The following is a 16,828-nucleotide window of genomic DNA, read 5'->3' on the forward strand; positions in this document are numbered from 1 at the left end:
CTAACACTGGGTATTATAAACTTCTTATGTTTATACAAACTTGACAGTTTTTTTTTTTTAATAGTATTTTGTTGCTTAATTTGCTTTTTTTTTTTTTAACTTATAAGTGAGGTTAAGAATCTTTCCAAAATTTTATTGGTTGCTTTTCCTTTCTATGTTTTCCTCCTGAAACTGGCATACTCCTATCTTTTGTTAATTTTCATATTAGGTTTCTTCTTACTGATTTTAAGATATTTTTATATATTCAGGAATCCTGTCCTTGACATGTGTGCTACACATACTTTTTCTCAGGTAATGTCTATTAATTTTATTTAAAGAATTTTTTTGCCATATGTACTCTTAAATTTTTATATAGTCAAATTTGTTTGTGGCTTTCCTTATGGTTTCTGGCTTTTGTGCATCACTTAGAAATTGCTTTCCCATACTCAGGATCATATATATTTTGACCTTGTGAGTTCTCCCAGTACATTTACAGCTTTACTAACAAATCTAGAATCTTTTTAGACTGTAGAAAAAAGTAGAAATGTAGCTTCTTTTTTCCCAGGTGTCCAAGACTATTTAACAATCCATCTCTTACACCTACTGATATGAAATGTCATCATCACCATCATATACTAAATCCTCATTTCTACACAGGCCTAAATGTGAATTTTCTCCTCTGTTCTGTTACTTCATCTGTCTATCCCCTGCACAGGTACAAATTCTTTACCGCTGTAGCTCTATAATACCTTTAAAAATCTGTCGAGGCTCCCTCATGACACCTTTTCTTTTAGAAATCTCATTTCTCTCACATTTGTTTTCTAGAGGAAATACAGAATTCTTTTTTTTTTAATTCCCCCCTAAATCTCTGGGTGATTATAACTGAGATTGCACTTAATTTACAGATTTAGAGAAGAACGCACAGCTTTAAAATTTTAAGTCTTACCATCCATTTGATTTAAAAGCCATGGTAGCAGCAGTAGCAATAGTAGCAAACATGATTGTAACTAACATTTCTTGAGCACCAACTGTGTGCCAAGACTGTTTGATGACCTTATTTCAATAATCACAATAATTGCAACTTATGTAAGTACCACTATCTCCATTTCACAGATGAAAAAATTAAGGCTCAAAGGTATTAAACAACTTGGCCAGTCATAAGCAAAGTAACTGAGATGTGAATGTCGGCAATTAGATTTGAGCTAGCCCTCTGAACTGAAGAAGTGTAAACTCAAAGCCCATTGCCATCAAGTCGATTCCAACTCATAGCTACCCTATAGGACAGAGGAGAACTGCCCCATAGAGTTTCCAAGGAGCGCCTGGTGGATTTGAACTGCCAACCTTTTGGTTAAGAGCCATAGCTCTTAACCACTACACCACCAGGGTTTGCTAAAGAAGTGTAGTACAGTAATTAAAAAAGGTTTTCTTTCATTTATTCAATGGTCCTTCTAAACTAAATTTTTAGTTCTTTGAAATTCTGTATATTAATTAATTCCAAGGTACACTTATTTGCTATTTTAAATGAGACTTCTGCCAGTAGATTTCTAACTTCCTATTGTTTCTATAAAAGAGAATTACTGATTTCTGAACATTCAACTTGAAATTGCCACCTTATGAAATTCTCTTATTGTCCCTAATAATTTTTTAGTTGATATTGAGTCTTCCAAATAAACAATCATAGCCCAGGCAAATATTTCTACTTTCAACGCATCCTTATCAGTATTTATCTCTTGCAATGCCTAGCTGAATTAATCATGCATGTCTTAGTAATGGTATTATTACTCTTTTGATGTGATATTATATTCTACTTATAATACTTTATGATCATTGCCTAAGGGAAACAGATTTCTTAGAAAAATCTGGCATCATTGTTTTTGCTGACTTTGCAGCTTTCCTTTTTCTATGCTTTGGAACAGTTTTAATGGTATCAAATGATTTTATCCTTTCACCTGTGAAACTGTCTGAATTGAATGCTTTTTTGGGACATGTTTGATTTGTTCTTCCACAGCTAGTGTCTATTTAGATTCTATCTCCTCTCAGGTCAATTTTTTAAATTTATATTTTCCCACTAAATCACCTGGATTTATTTTAAATAGTACTAAATAATTTTTTGTACTTGCATACACTCTAGAATGATTTTGTGCCACTAAAAGGGAAAAAATGTGCAAACATATAAGTCAACATTACTGGAAAACACTTAACAACCAGGATGAGTTAAATGTATAAAACTTGGACCAAAATACTGGCAGACAGCATTTTATTCAGGCCACGGGCTTTGAAAAGAAACCACTGAACAGGGGTATAAGTAGTGAAGTGATGCTAGAGATGAGTCCCTGGGTGACGCAAACAGTTAAGCACTCAACTACCAACCGAAAGGTCAGAGGTTTAAACCCAACCAGACATGCCTTGAAGAAAAGCCTGGCAATCTGCTTCCAAAAGTTCACAGGCTTGAAAATCCTATGGAGCACAGTTCTGCTCTGCAACAACATGGGGTTACCATGAGTCAGAACTGACTCTGTGGCAACTGGACTGGTTGGTTGCTAGGATATATACTCAGAGAACTCTAAGCAAAACTCCAAGAGAATTCTAACAAGACTCAGAAATCACAATTTTGAAAAGAGGGTCAGAAAAAAGGCAGAAGAAACTACCTTTCTACAATGCTTAATGAAACTTTAATACAAGAAACAAGGTATTACAACTTTGGGAAGGATGGCAGCATTAATGCAAGTATTATGAAAAAATCAGTGGGTTCACTTTAAAATATATTACACATCGAAAGGATCCTTTGCCCTAATATTAAAATGCTAATAAACAACCAGCAAAAAGTTAATGTTCATATTATCATTCTTGTGACATCACCAAAACTTATGGGACAGAGCAAAGGCAGTACTCAGAAGGAAATTAACAGCTGTAAATGCCTAGATTCAAAAAAAAAAAAGAAGATCTCAAAGTAATACTCTAACTTTATAACTCAAGGAACTAGAACAAGAGAAAACAAGCCCAAAACTACCAGATAAAAGGGAACAACAAAGAACAGAGCACAGATAAATGAAATAGAGAATAGAAAACAACTAAATCGGAAGTTGGTTTTTTAAAAGATCAATAATATCAACAAACCTTTAGCTAGACTGACAAAGAAAAAGAGAGAGAAGATGCAAATATCTAAAAATTGGAAATGAAAGTGGGGACATTACAACCGACCCTACAGATATAAAAAAGTCCTACGTGAGTATGGTGAGCAATTGTACGCATATCAACAAATTAGATAATTTAGAGGAAATAGGCAAATTCCTAGAAATACACAATACCATTATTCAAAACATTCTTATCTATAAACACTATGCACTTGCACTTAATATTTACCAGAATCTAAACTGAGATGGAGCCCTGGTGGGACAGTGGTTAAGTGCTCGGCTGCTAACTGAAAGGTCAGCAGTTCAAACCCACCAGCCGCTCCATAGGAGAAAGATGTAGCAGTCTGCTTGCATAAAGATTACAGCCTTGGAAACCCTATGGGGCAGTTCTACTCTGTCCTATACCGTTGCGATGAGTCACAATCGACTCGACGGCAATGGGTTTTTTGAAAGCAATAAGATGGAATATTCTGACATGGTACAAACCTACCTGTGCACATGATTCTTCAGGTGTTTTGGCACTAACTGAATAAAGTGCTGGGAGATCTAGTCTGTGCACAGAGAATTTTTCTAGAGTGTGCAAAAGTGCTGGAGCAAGGTGAGAAGTTTGACCTGAGCCTCGTTCTCCAGACAGCAATAATCTTGGCCTGTAAGAGGTTGGCTGGTGGTATGGTGACCTGCAATACATGTAAGACATAATTATTTCAAAACCATACATTCCTGAATATGAAATAGTAGCCAAAATATTTATATTAAAAGTATATAACTCCAAATTCACAGAATTTTCTTAACTTTATTTTTTTGAGTACGGTGAAATATTTTTTCATTAATTATGGTTTTAAAATGTTGATACCTCTGACCACATGAATAACGAATGTGTAAAAGTATAAACATCCATTCTAAAACAAAATAAAAATACCTGGGTATACATCCTACCACACAACATACATTAACTCACAGAAAATGCTTCAGATACTAAGTATCATTTAGTCATCAATTATCCAAGTTGAAATGTTAAGAATCCTACTTCTTCAATAAAGAAGCTTAAGATTACTCAAAATATAGCACTTCTTCAACAACAGCAAATTTTGTTTGTTAAAAAAAAAAAAAAAAAAGCTAAACTATTCTTACCCTAATACAAGCCATCTAAAACTCTAGAATAAAAAAGGCAAGTTTAGAAAAATATATTAAACCAAACTCAACTTGTACTCAAGATTCTACAGCACAACTAAAATGATAAATGAAGCCAGCCTATCTACTACATTGACAGGGCCTTCCTGAAATAAAGCAAATTAAAAATGGAACTAATAGAAATGAAATGGGAAAAACTGGTACATGTAAAGGATACGATTATCCACTAGAAAATCCAAAAGAATCAACTAATAACCATCGAAATCTACCAGCTATCAAGACACAGGACAAAATTCAAAAAATCAGTAAAGGTACCCTAAACACCACCAATAACAAATTGAATATATAAAGAAGGAAATCTTATTCAAAACTTCAAAAATAACTCAAAAGGTAAAACAAACAGTATCAAATAATAATCTTAGCAAGAAAAAACCGAAGTTATACAGAAATATATCATGACCCTAAACACTAAGATTAAACATATAAAGATGTCAATTCTTCTTACACATACATTTAATTTGTACATTTAAAACAATTCAAATAAAAATCCCAAAGAAACTTTTTGGGTGGGGGAAAGATTTAAATTTATTCTCAACTTCATCTGAAAGAAAAATCAAGCAAAAACATCAAGAAAATTTCAGAAAAAGCTTGCTAGTTCCAATTTTATAGTATTCCAACATATTTTAGTGACAAGCATATCATACAGATTTCTTATTTAATTTGCTTAACAATTCTATAAAACACATAGTAACATTTTACTAAATAGGCTCCAAGAGGTTAGGTCCATGTTCAAGACTTTACAACTACATGTCAGAATTCAAATTGTAATTCAGGTCCATATGATCGTAAAGCCCAAACTCTAAATCACTATGTTAAGACTTGCCCTACTTGATATTGACACATATTACAGAACAACAATTATTAATAGAATGTAGAATACACTAAAGAAAAGAAACAGATCAGTGGAACATAACAGGCAACTCAGCATAGAAACTGAGAGAATTTTATATAAAATAATAAACATTTAAAAAACAGAACAGGTGGATTACAAAATAAGTGATGTTAAAACAAAAGTAAAGAGGATTCAGATCTTCATTTCACAGCACAAAACAAATTATAGGTGGGCTAAAAACTAAAATTTAAAAAACTTTAAAGTTAGGATAAAAAACATGCATCACGGAAGCAAGAAAAAAAGATTCATAGATTTTTAATTTATAAAAATCTTTTGAAATTACAATCTGAACTAAACGGTCGACAGTGAAATGGAACAAATAATTTGCATAAATGGGGGAAAAAAAGGATTTATTACTTTTATGCACATAGTGTCTAAAAACAACACCCTTATGGACAAGGAATATAAACACACAATTTAAAAAAAAATTAGAAGTACACAACAAGCATTCTTAAAATATTCATTCATTTAACAAACATTTGTAGAACGTCTCCTACGCTGAATACCCCAGCCCTAGTTATCTAACAATACCACTGTCATCACAGATCTCATACCTGATTGGTACATAGTAGAAAAAGGAAATATACAGATTACTATAATTCATTGGAATTGTTTAAGTACAAGGTACTATGAGACCCCAGTAAGGCATTAAAAGAAGTCTTTACTTGGAAAATGTAACCACAGCAGAAATCCAACATACTTGGAGGAAAAAAGGATTAATTAAAAAAAAAAAGCAAAACAATAAGATGTACAAGGAACAGAATCTAGAAAAAGCATGGCCCTTTGGGGTAACTTACATAGTTAATACAGCCAGCTTCTTTTAGGAACTGGGGAAATGTAAGGATAAGAATACTGAGGTTGAGGTGGGGAAAATGGAAGAAGAGTCAGCCAATGAAGAGCCATGTTAAAAGTTTGGAATTATATTGAAGGCACTGGGGAAGAATTAAGCTACTTAAGCAAGGGAGTGACATAATCAGATAACATGTTTTGCGAAGACAACGCTAGCTCAGTACGGGAAAAAGTTTTAAAAAAGAAGGAAAAACAGGAGGAAAGAAGACAGGTTAGGGATGTGCTATAATAATCCAAGCAAGCATGAGATGATAAATGACAGTCTAGACAAGAATTAGTATCTGAGGAGGTGAGAAATTATAGGCTGAGATTAGGTTTATTTAGCTAAGAAAAGTCAGTAAGACCTGCTCATTCACTGGATGTTGCTGCTGTTGTTAGATGCCGTTGAGTTGGCTCCGACTCATAGTGACCCTATGTGCCACAGAACGAAGCACTGCCTGGTCCTACGCCACACTCACAATCGTTATGCTTGAGCCCACTGTTGCAGTTAATGTGTCAATCCATCTCGCTGAGGGTCTTCCTCTTTTCCACTGACCCTGTACTTCACCAAACATGATGTCCTTCTCCAGGGACTGACCCCTCCTAACAACACATCCAAAGTATGTGAGACTCAGTCTCGCCATCCTTGTTTCTAAGGAGTATTCTGGTTGTACTTTTTCCAAGACAGACTTGTTTGTTCTTTTGGCAGTTCATGGTATATCCAATATCCTTTGCAAACACCATAATTCAAAGGCATCAATTTTTCTTCGGTCTTCCTTGTTCATTGTCCAGGTTTCGCATGCATATGAAGTAATTGAAAATACCATGGCTTGAGTAAGGCACACCTTAGTCTTCAAGGTGGCATCTTTGCTCTTCAACACTTTAAAGAGGTCCTTTGCAGCAGATTTGCCCAGTGCAGTGCATCTTTTGATTTCTTGACTGCTGCTTCCATGGGTGTTGATTGTGGATCCAAGTAAAATGAAATCCTTGGCAACTTCAATCTTTTCTCCGTTTATCATGATGTTGCTTATTGGTGCAGTTGTGAACACATTAAGAATGATGTCCAATTTTAGCTGGGACACCTGAATGTATGGATGATGATGCCATTCAAAATAAAAGACTCACAGGAAGAGAAGAAAAGGGGATGGAGTACAGTTGTACGCTGAAAGATCTGTGGTACAGCAAAGGGGAGATAGGCAATTGGACAGGGTCTGAAGCTTAAGAGCAATCTAGGCTTAAGAAAGAGATGTGGCAATCCCATTGCTAGGAATATATCCTAGAAAAAGAAGAGACATCCCATGAATAAACATATGCACACCCATGTTCACTGCAGCATTATTCACAATAGTAAAAAGATAGAAACAACCTAAGTGCCTGTCAACAGACAAATGGATAACAAACTATGGTACCTACACACAACGGAATACCATGCAATGGTAAAGAACGATGAATCTACAAAACATCTCACAACATGAATGAATCTGGAGGGCACTATGCTCAATGAAATAAGTCAATCACAAAAGGGCAAATACTATATGGGACCACGTCTTCGTTATCTAGTGGTGTTACAACAGAAATACAAGTGGATGGCTTTAACAAAGATAAATTTATTCTCTCATGAACTAGGAGGCTAGAAGTCTGAATTCAGAGTGCCAGCTCCAAGGGAAGGCTTTCTCTGTCGGCTCTGGGGGAAGGTCCTTATCGTCAGTCTTCACCTGGTCTAGGGGGTTCTCTACGCAGGGACCCAGGTCCAAAGAATGCACTCTGCTCCTGGAACTACTTTCTTGGTGATATGAGATTCCCATGTCTCTCCACTCACTCCTCTCTTTTATATCTCCAAAGAGGTTGACTTAAGACACAACCTAATCTTGCAGATTGAGTCCTGCTTCATTAACATAACTGCCTTTAATCCTGCCTCATTAATATCATAGAGGCAGGATTTACAACACATAGGAAAATCACATCAGATGATAAAATGGTAGACAATCACACAATACTGGGAATCATGACCTAGCCAAGTTGACACATATAATTTTTGGGCGACATAATTCAATCCATAACAGACCACTATTATAAAAACTCATGAAAAAGTTTACATACAGAAAGAAAAAATCTTTTGATGGTTATGAGGCAGGGGAGGGATGGGGGGAAACTAACTAGACAATAAATAAGTGGTAACGTGGGTGAAGGGGAAACCCTGGCGGCGTAGAGGTTAAGTGCTACGGCTGCTAACCAAAAGGTCAGCAGTTCGAATTCACCAGGCGCTCCTTGGAAATTCTGCGAGGCAGTTCTACTCTGCCCTATAGGGTCACTATGAGTCAGAATCGACTCGACGGCAGTGGGTTTTTGGTGGGCGAAGGGTGAGAAAGTACACAACACTGAGAAAGTCAGCACAACTTAACCAAGGCAACGTCATGGAAGATTCAAACTCCCTCAGGGGCCGAAATACTGGGCTGAGGGCTGGGGACCATGGTATTGGAGGACATCTAGCTCAATTATCGTAACACAGTTTATAAGGAAAATGTTCTTCATCCTGCTCTGGTGAGTAGCGTCTGGGGTCTTAAAAGCTTGTGAGCGGCCATCTAAGATATTCCACTGGTCTCACCCCATCTGGAGCAAGGGAGAATGAAGAAAACCAAAGACACAAGGGAAAGATTAGCCCAAAGGACTAACGGACCACAACTATCACAGCCTGGACCAGACTGAGTCCAGAACAACTAGATGATGCCCAGCTACCACCACGGACTGTTCTGACAGGGATCACAACAGATGGTCCTGGACAGAGCTGAAGAAAATGTAGAACAAAATTCAAACTCACAAAAAAAAGACCAGCATTACTGGTCTGACAGAGACTGGAGAAATCCCGAGAGTATGGCCCCTGGACACCCTTTTAACTAAGCACTGAAGTCACTCCTGAGGTTCACCCTTCAGCCAAAGATTAAAAAAAAAAAACCCATTGCCATCGAGTCAATTCTGACTTAGGGACCCTATAGCCAAAGATTAGACAGGCCCATAAAACAAAACGAGACTAAATGGGCACACCAGCCCACGGGCAAGAACGAGAAGGCAGGAGGGGACAGGAAAGCTGGTAATGGGGAACCCAAGGTTGAGATGGGGAGAGCGCTGACACGTCATGGGGTTGGCAACTAATGTCACAAAACAATAAGTTAATTAATTGTTAAATGAGAAACTAATTTGCTCTGTAAACCTTCACCTAAAACATAATAAAAAAAAAGAAAAAAAAGGAGATTTGATAGTCACTAACAGAAATGAAAAATTAAGAAAAAAATACATGAAATAATAAATAATAGCAAGCATCTTTTACCTGTTAGGTTGATAAACTAAAAATTAATTTTAATACCCATTAGTAGGGAGTAGAAGGCGGAAAACCTAGTATTCTAAAGACTAGTGGAAGTGGAAAAATTACAACTTTTCTGAATTTTATTTGGCAATTCTAAATATGCCAAAGGTTTAAAACTGGAAAAGGTGTATGACACAGTTTTATCCTTTCACTTTTTCTATCTGTTGCTGATGCTGAATCTGAGAAGATGGACTATAAGAAGAACGCAGCATCAGGATTGGAGCAAGACTCATTAACAACCTGCGATATGCAGATGACACAACCTTGTTTGCTGAAAATGAAGACAACTTGAAGCACTTACTGATGAAGGTCAAAGGCTATAGCCTCAGTATGGATTGCACTTAAATGTGAAGAAAATGAAAATCCTCACAACTGAACCAATAAACAACATCGTGATAAATGGATAAAAACTTAAAGTTGTCAATGATTTCATTCCATTTGGATCTACAGTCAACCTTCCTATAAGCAGCAGTCAAGAAATCAAATGAAATTATTGCATTGGTCAAATCTGCTGCAAAACACCTCTTTAAAGTTTTAAAAACCAAAGGTGTCACTTTGATGATCAAGGTACACCTGAACCAGGCAATGATCTTTTCAATTGCCTCATATGCATGAGAAAGCTACACGATGAAAAGGAAAAACAGAAGAAGTGATGCATTCTAACTGCAGTGTTGGCGAAGAATACGGAATACACATGGACTGCCAAAAGAACAAGTCGATCTTAGAAAAAAATACAACCAGAATGCTCCTTAGAAGAGAGGATGATGAGACTTCAGTTTGCTTACTTTGGACATGTCAGTCGCTAGTCATCTACATCATGTTTGGTAGAGGGTCAGCAAAAATGAGGGAAATCCTCAAGGAGATGGACCGACACAATTGCCACAATAAAGGATCCAAACATACCAACAATCATGAACACAGCACAGGACCGGGCAACATTTTGTTCTATTATACATAAGGTCTCCAGGAGTCAGAGTTAACTCAATGGCTATTAACAACAAAATATGCCAAAATGTATGTACAATAATATTCTGCAACTCACCCACTCCCAGGGCTCCCTTAACTCTTGCCACTCTCTACATTTTTTTTTTTTTTATAGCACTTGCCTTCTAACATACTATTTATTTATTACATTTTTGTTTGTTTCCTTCCACTAAAATGCAAGCTCTAAGAGGGCAGGGATCTTAGTGTATTTTGTTTACTGGTATATTCCAAGAACCTATGACAATGTCTAGCACATGATAGGCCCTTAAAAAATATCTGAATGAGTGAATGAATAAATGAACAAATGAATGGCTCAAACAAAAAGATTATTTTCACCTCTCTGGTTGGTAAAGGTTTAAAAAGACAAACAGTGCTCAAGAGTTGACATGGGTGTAGGAAAAGATGCACTCTCATAAATTAGTAGTGAAAATGTAAATTAGTACAATCTCCCTGGAAGGCATCTGAACAACGTGTATCAAATTTTTTTAATGAATACACCCTTTGACACAGCAGTCGTAGTTCTCAAAACTTACCCTTAGGTCTGAATCAGGTAAGGGTGTAAAGACGTATACTTAGAAAGATACCACAGCACTGTTTATAAAAGAGGAACTGAAAACTTCAATTTGTATCAATAAGATTTTACAAATTACAAAACATCTATAAAATAAAATACTAAGCAGCTATTTTAAAAGAATGATATTTACCATATGCTGATATGAAATAACATTGCCAACAGAGTCAGTAAAAAAGCAAGTTATATTAGCAACTCTATACCAAAAAAACTCATCGCCGTCAAGTTGATTCCGAATCATAGCGACCCTATAGGACCAAGTAGAACCGCCCCATAGAGTTTCGAAGAACCGACTGGTGGATTCGAACTGTCGACCTTTTGGTTAGCAGCCGTAGCACTTAACCACTACACCACCAGGGTTTCCATGACAACTGTATAGGAGGAAGACAACTGTATAGGAGGATACAATTTCCTCCTGTGTGGGACCTTAAGGACCTTTATTCTAAAGTGTGTGCTCACTGGAGAGTATGAAAAATTATACTGGCCCAAATTACCCAAAGCAGCAATATAATTCCCTCTCTACCTATTAAGCTCAGAAATCCATTTGGAAGCCACGCAGTATAACAGAAAATTATCCCAGGAAACAAACAGCACAGAGCATGGCTCTACCACATACTAACAGCATGACCATGGGCAATTAACTTCTTTGTGCTTCGCTTTCCTCATCTATAAAATGATGATATCACAAATGTTACAGGATTGTTGGGAAGTTTACATGTATTACTGTATATAAAGCACCAAGCCTATTATACACCTAGCATAATGTCTAGTTTGTGTAAGCACTCAAATGCTAATTCCCATCGCTTCAGCCTCAAAAAGCCAGCAAATGTCACTATTTCTTCTGTGAAGCCTTTCTGGGCTCCCCAGTGGAAGTTTCTTAATTCTGCTTTCACAGCACACTTAAGCTATATCGCAATGTGTGTCACTCCCAATAGCACAAACATCTCCAGGGTGAAAACTACTTTATATCCTACTCAATGCTTATCTTCTCAGCATCTGGTACAGTGCTTAGCATAAGTAAACACAAACTTTGGATGAATGTGTGGATAGGTGAACAAGTGGATAAATTATGAATATTATCAAAATGCCTAAAAAGAAAAAAATGTGTTCTAGGATATAGTTGGCTGGCTATTCAATGAAAGTCACTATTAAATCAATGAACTAGAAAAACATATATAAAAGAAGCTAAAATTAAACTAATCCCTTCGGAAAAGCTAAATCAAAAGTAGCCATACAAATGACACCCTCAGTAATGAAGTCGCCCCTGAAGTTCACCCTTCAGACAAAGATTAGACAGGCCCATAAAACAAAACAAGACTAAATGAGCACACCAGCTTGGGGGCAAGGATGAAAGGGCAGCAGGGGACAGGAAAGCTGGTAATGGGGAACCCAAGGTAAGAAGGGGAGAGTGTTGACACCGGAGCTGGCAACCAATGTCACAAAACAATACACATATTAATTGTTTAATGAGAAGCTAGTTTGTTCTGTAAACCTTCATCTAAAGTACAATAAGAAAAAAAGAAAAGAGGTATTTCCAATGCGGCGGGAAAAAAAGAAGACAGAATGGATCAAAGCAAATTAGCTTCAGTTTTAAAAAATAAAAAACCAAAAAGGGTTATCACGCAAATAATCAAATCTAACTTTTGCAACAATTCACCAAAACTTAATGGGGGAAACACTTCAGTTCAAGTTGATGATTTAAATTTGTTCAAAACACCTCTAAAGAAAAATTACTTAAAAGTACATACAATCCAGCATCTTCTAACAGAAATGCCATTAGACCTGCTAATTGAAGCATTAAAAACAGTCTGTTACCTATCACACTGATTATATAAACCCAAGTGATGGTTCTACTGGTAGTTTAAAATTACAGTCACACTAAAATTGTTTACCTATTAAGGGCATACCAAAAGCTGCTTTAATATAGATACTGAAAAGGTAAATATAAATAGAATAACCATAAAACCCAAATTAGGGAAGTGTAAGTTAATGAGGTTTTGCAGGATCAGGAGTTACTTGTTTAATTTCTGAGCAATTTCCAATTTAAAACCTCTCTGGGGTCCCTAAACTGCCATCTGAAACATACTATAACTTAAAGTACTCTTAAATCCTGGTAAATATTTCATTTCTGTCAATTTTAATTCAAATAGAAAAACACTAAAATTTGGGGCAGGGGTTGACTTTCTAAGGGTAATTCTCTGCAGCTCCCTTCCCCTCCCCCACCCCCCCCAAATCATGCTATCATATTAAAAAAATGTAAACTGTAGTAAATAAGAGTCTTCTGCTTGGGGGAAAAATATCTTAAGTAGTTGATAGACTAATTATTACCACACAAAAAGTATCTATAGTATCTGCAGTTTTCCAGAATGTATCCAAACAACAGAAAAACAGATCAAGTTCCCAAGGTTACAACTATAAGCAAAAAGGTACTATAATTCTGCTGTAAAGTAGCAAAAATCACTCTAAATTTAAAGAAATTAAACATAAAATACTCACATTGTAAAATGAAGGTAGGGTTTATGTACAGCAGCAGCTGATGACTGTTTCTTTGGTGATCCTGAGTGACAACTGGTCTCAAAAATTGATAAAGCACTCTCATCTTCACTATCATCTAAAAGTAGAGCTTCTATATCTGTTAAAAAAAAAAAATCCCAAAGGTTATAACATTTATAAAGTTCTTTAATATTAGCGTTCTACTAAAGCTAAGAAAAACTGGAGTACAAATACAGTAAAATTAACCATTTATCTACCAAATACCGATCTACTAGGCAAACTGACAACTACAGTATTTTGAATACTTTACAAATGAAATTAATGTTCTTTCACCTTTACAGACGATCTACTTAAGTGTCGTAAGATGTAATTTGGTAGACTTCATTGACTAACTGCAACCAGTCTGGAAAAGAAGTGGCACTACTAAAATTTTTACCCACCTACTTATTAAAAATCTGAGTTAATTTTAGTCAAAAGAGTTCATTTCATAAAAGATATCTAGTTTAATTAATAGGGTAGCTGAGTCATGACCAGTTCTTACAAAAGCAAGAACAAAGAACAAATTGGTCCTTATTTTTCAAATAGTACACACAAACCTTTTTGAGGAAAACCTAGTCCAGTTAACACGGAGTCAGGAATTCAGTCAAAACAAAGCCAATCTTAAAAACGTACTCATTCAAGTAGCATTAGGCTGTATATGGGTCTTAAGTTCCCACTCAATGGACTAAGTGGAACTAAAATCCCTACTGAGAGCATAATACTTAAAAATGTACCTGGACTTTATCTTTAAGTGTTAATAGTTGTATCACACACGTACACATCAAAAGTGCCAATTCATTCAAATAAAAAGCAATACTACATGTGTGGTAGATTCAGCAGAGAATTAATATGGACAAAAATCATATCCCTCCCAAAAAACAAAGAAAAAAATGGAGGTATGTTTTCTAAAGTGAGACACTGAATTGTATAGTAGATACAGATCTCAGGGGCTGATACAGATACAGATCTTTAATCTAAATATTTACAACAACTAATATCTTAAGAATTAACCTGAAAAATAATTTACAATATCTTTTGAGTGATAATTTCCTAACAAGAATACTTGCCTAAGGAAAATATTAAAGACCAAAAATAATCAGAACAATCTATCCAAAAAATTTTTTTAAATACATTAAAGATCAAAGTAAGATTTGGTTTCTCTTATCCACTGGTACATGGCATTAACTGATTAAAAAAAAAAAAAACAAAAACCTGGAACTAAAGCATGTTTTATAGTTACAGAAATAATTATAAGAAAACATGGGTAATAATGTCATGAAATGGTAATTCTCAAATTAAGATAAAAGGCTATCACAATAGCTCAGAAGGGAAGGTGAGATTTTTATGATTTTCTAAAGGGAACATCTTTAAAAATATTCAGAAATTTGGGGGAAAGAAATATATTCCCAGTTATGAAACTGAGAGATAAGAAATGCACAGTTTATGGCATAGTGTCTAGCTCATAAATTTAAAAAACCAGAAAAACAAAAACCTGTTGCCATCCAGTTTCAACTCATAGCAACCCTCCAGGACAGAGCAGAACTGCCCCATAGCGTTTCCATGGAGCAGCTGGCGGATTCAAACTGACAATTTTTTGGTTAGCAGCCAAGCTCTTAACCACTGTGCCACCACAGCTCATAGATACTCAACAAAATATCTGTCCTGTTCTCGATGTGCTAGATATAAGAATCACAGTATTTCATGTAAGTATATTGCTGCTGTTGTTGGTTACCGTCAAGCCAACTTCAACTCATGGCTACCTGATGTCTGCAGAGTTGAATGGCTCCATAGGGTTTTCAACTCTGTGATCTTTTGAAGCAAATCACTAGGTCTGTGTTCTGAGGTGCCTCTTGGTGGCTTTGAACCACCAACCTACTGGCTAGTAGTGAAGCACTTAACTATTTGTGCCACCCAGGATTCCTCATGTGGGTATAAACCAAAACCAAACCCTCTGCCATGGAGTTGATTCTGTCATGTGAGTATAGCCCTAAGAAATTTAAGTTTTTGAAAAAGCTACTCATAGTGACAATAAAATTTACTGAATATTAATGATTTTTACCATATACATTTTTAGTGTAAGTATATTGAACAATTTTCTATTAGGTGCAGACTACATGCCAAACAAGGTGCAAGGAACTGGGAAAAAAAAAATAATTAAAACACATTACTTATGCTTCAAAGTTCACGGACTTTACTTTGATTAGCATAGCAACCTAATTTGAATTTTTCTGGGGGGGGGTAAATGAATGACATTTTTAAAGAGCTCTGTGACGGTAAAGTTCTTTGTCTGTTTCGTTCACTACAGACAGTCCCTGGCTTACAACATATTCAAGTTATGATGAAACGCATCTACAACCCTCTGGTTTGTTTTCTTTTTTAAATATCTTATCGTTAATAACATGTACCACATAAAATGTTAAAATATATCTGTTTCTGGAGCCCTGGTGGCACAGTGGTTAACAGCTCAGGCTGCTAACCAAAAGGTCAGCAGTTTGAATCCACCAGCCTCTTCTTGGAAACCCCGTGGGGTAATTCTACTCTCTCCTATAGGGTTGCTATGAGTCGGAATTGGCTCGACGGCAACAGGTTCGGTTTTTGTTTTTTTCTGTTTTTATTTATCTCAGATCCAAGGTACAACCAACTTGAGGCTAGAACTCAAGACCTTCTACAACCAAGTCCTAATTTATTTCCTTGCAAATAGCTTATGTGCCTCAATCTTTCTCAATTTCATTCCTCTGTTCAAAATGCTCCATCTACCTGGAATGTCCACTCACCTTCTATTTTTCATCATTAAAATCCTAGTTATTTTTCAAGGTACATATCAAAACTCTCCTTTACTAACCGTTCCTGAACCCCTCCAACAGAATATGCTTGCCCTTTTTGGATCTCTACAGCCCTTTAGTTATTGCTTTTTACCTTCTCTTAGTACCCTTAAACTCTGTGTCTTGCTCTAATCTCTAAGCTCTACACAGCATATTGCAGAGTGCCCTGCCAGTAACAATAAAAGATATTTGATTTTGACTTCAGAGTCAGGATCTCTGGATTTGAATGCAGGCCTCAGAACTTACTAAATGAGTGACCTTATTTAAGCAAAATTACCTATGCAAATTTCCCAGTCTCCTATATAGTAAAAATAATAAAAAGTACCTACTTGATAGAATTATTATGAGGATTAATGACAACTTATATAAAGGCTTTATGATAATAAAATAAATGTAAGCTATCATTTTCACAGTCAATTTTTCTAAAAATAGTAACGTTCCAACATAAGATGGACAGAATGTCCCAAGAGTGAGCAAACATTCATTCACTCTTTCTATAAGTATTCACCAGGCACCCACCATATGCCAGGAAGT

At 35.9% G+C, this 16,828-nt stretch overlaps 1 protein-coding gene across 5 annotated transcripts in view; it reads right to left on the minus strand.

Annotated features, from left to right (window-relative positions):
* Positions 1 to 16,828, minus strand: part of ATAD2B (ATPase family AAA domain containing 2B) — a 160,834-nt gene that overhangs the window by 55,923 nt on the left and 88,083 nt on the right. For all 5 annotated transcript variants that reach the window (XM_049905124.1, XM_049905122.1, XM_049905123.1 and 2 more), the window contains exons 17-18: positions 13,437 to 13,572; positions 3,604 to 3,790 (exon numbers count right to left, since the gene is read on the minus strand). In XM_049905124.1, the coding sequence (XP_049761081.1) occupies positions 3,604 to 3,790; positions 13,437 to 13,572 (323 nt within the window). The remainder of the gene's footprint in view (positions 1 to 3,603; positions 3,791 to 13,436; positions 13,573 to 16,828) is intronic.

The sequence above is a fragment of the Elephas maximus genome, chromosome 12 (assembly GCF_024166365.1).
Source record: "Elephas maximus indicus isolate mEleMax1 chromosome 12, mEleMax1 primary haplotype, whole genome shotgun sequence".
In the NCBI taxonomy this organism is placed as follows: domain Eukaryota; kingdom Metazoa; phylum Chordata; class Mammalia; order Proboscidea; family Elephantidae; genus Elephas; species Elephas maximus.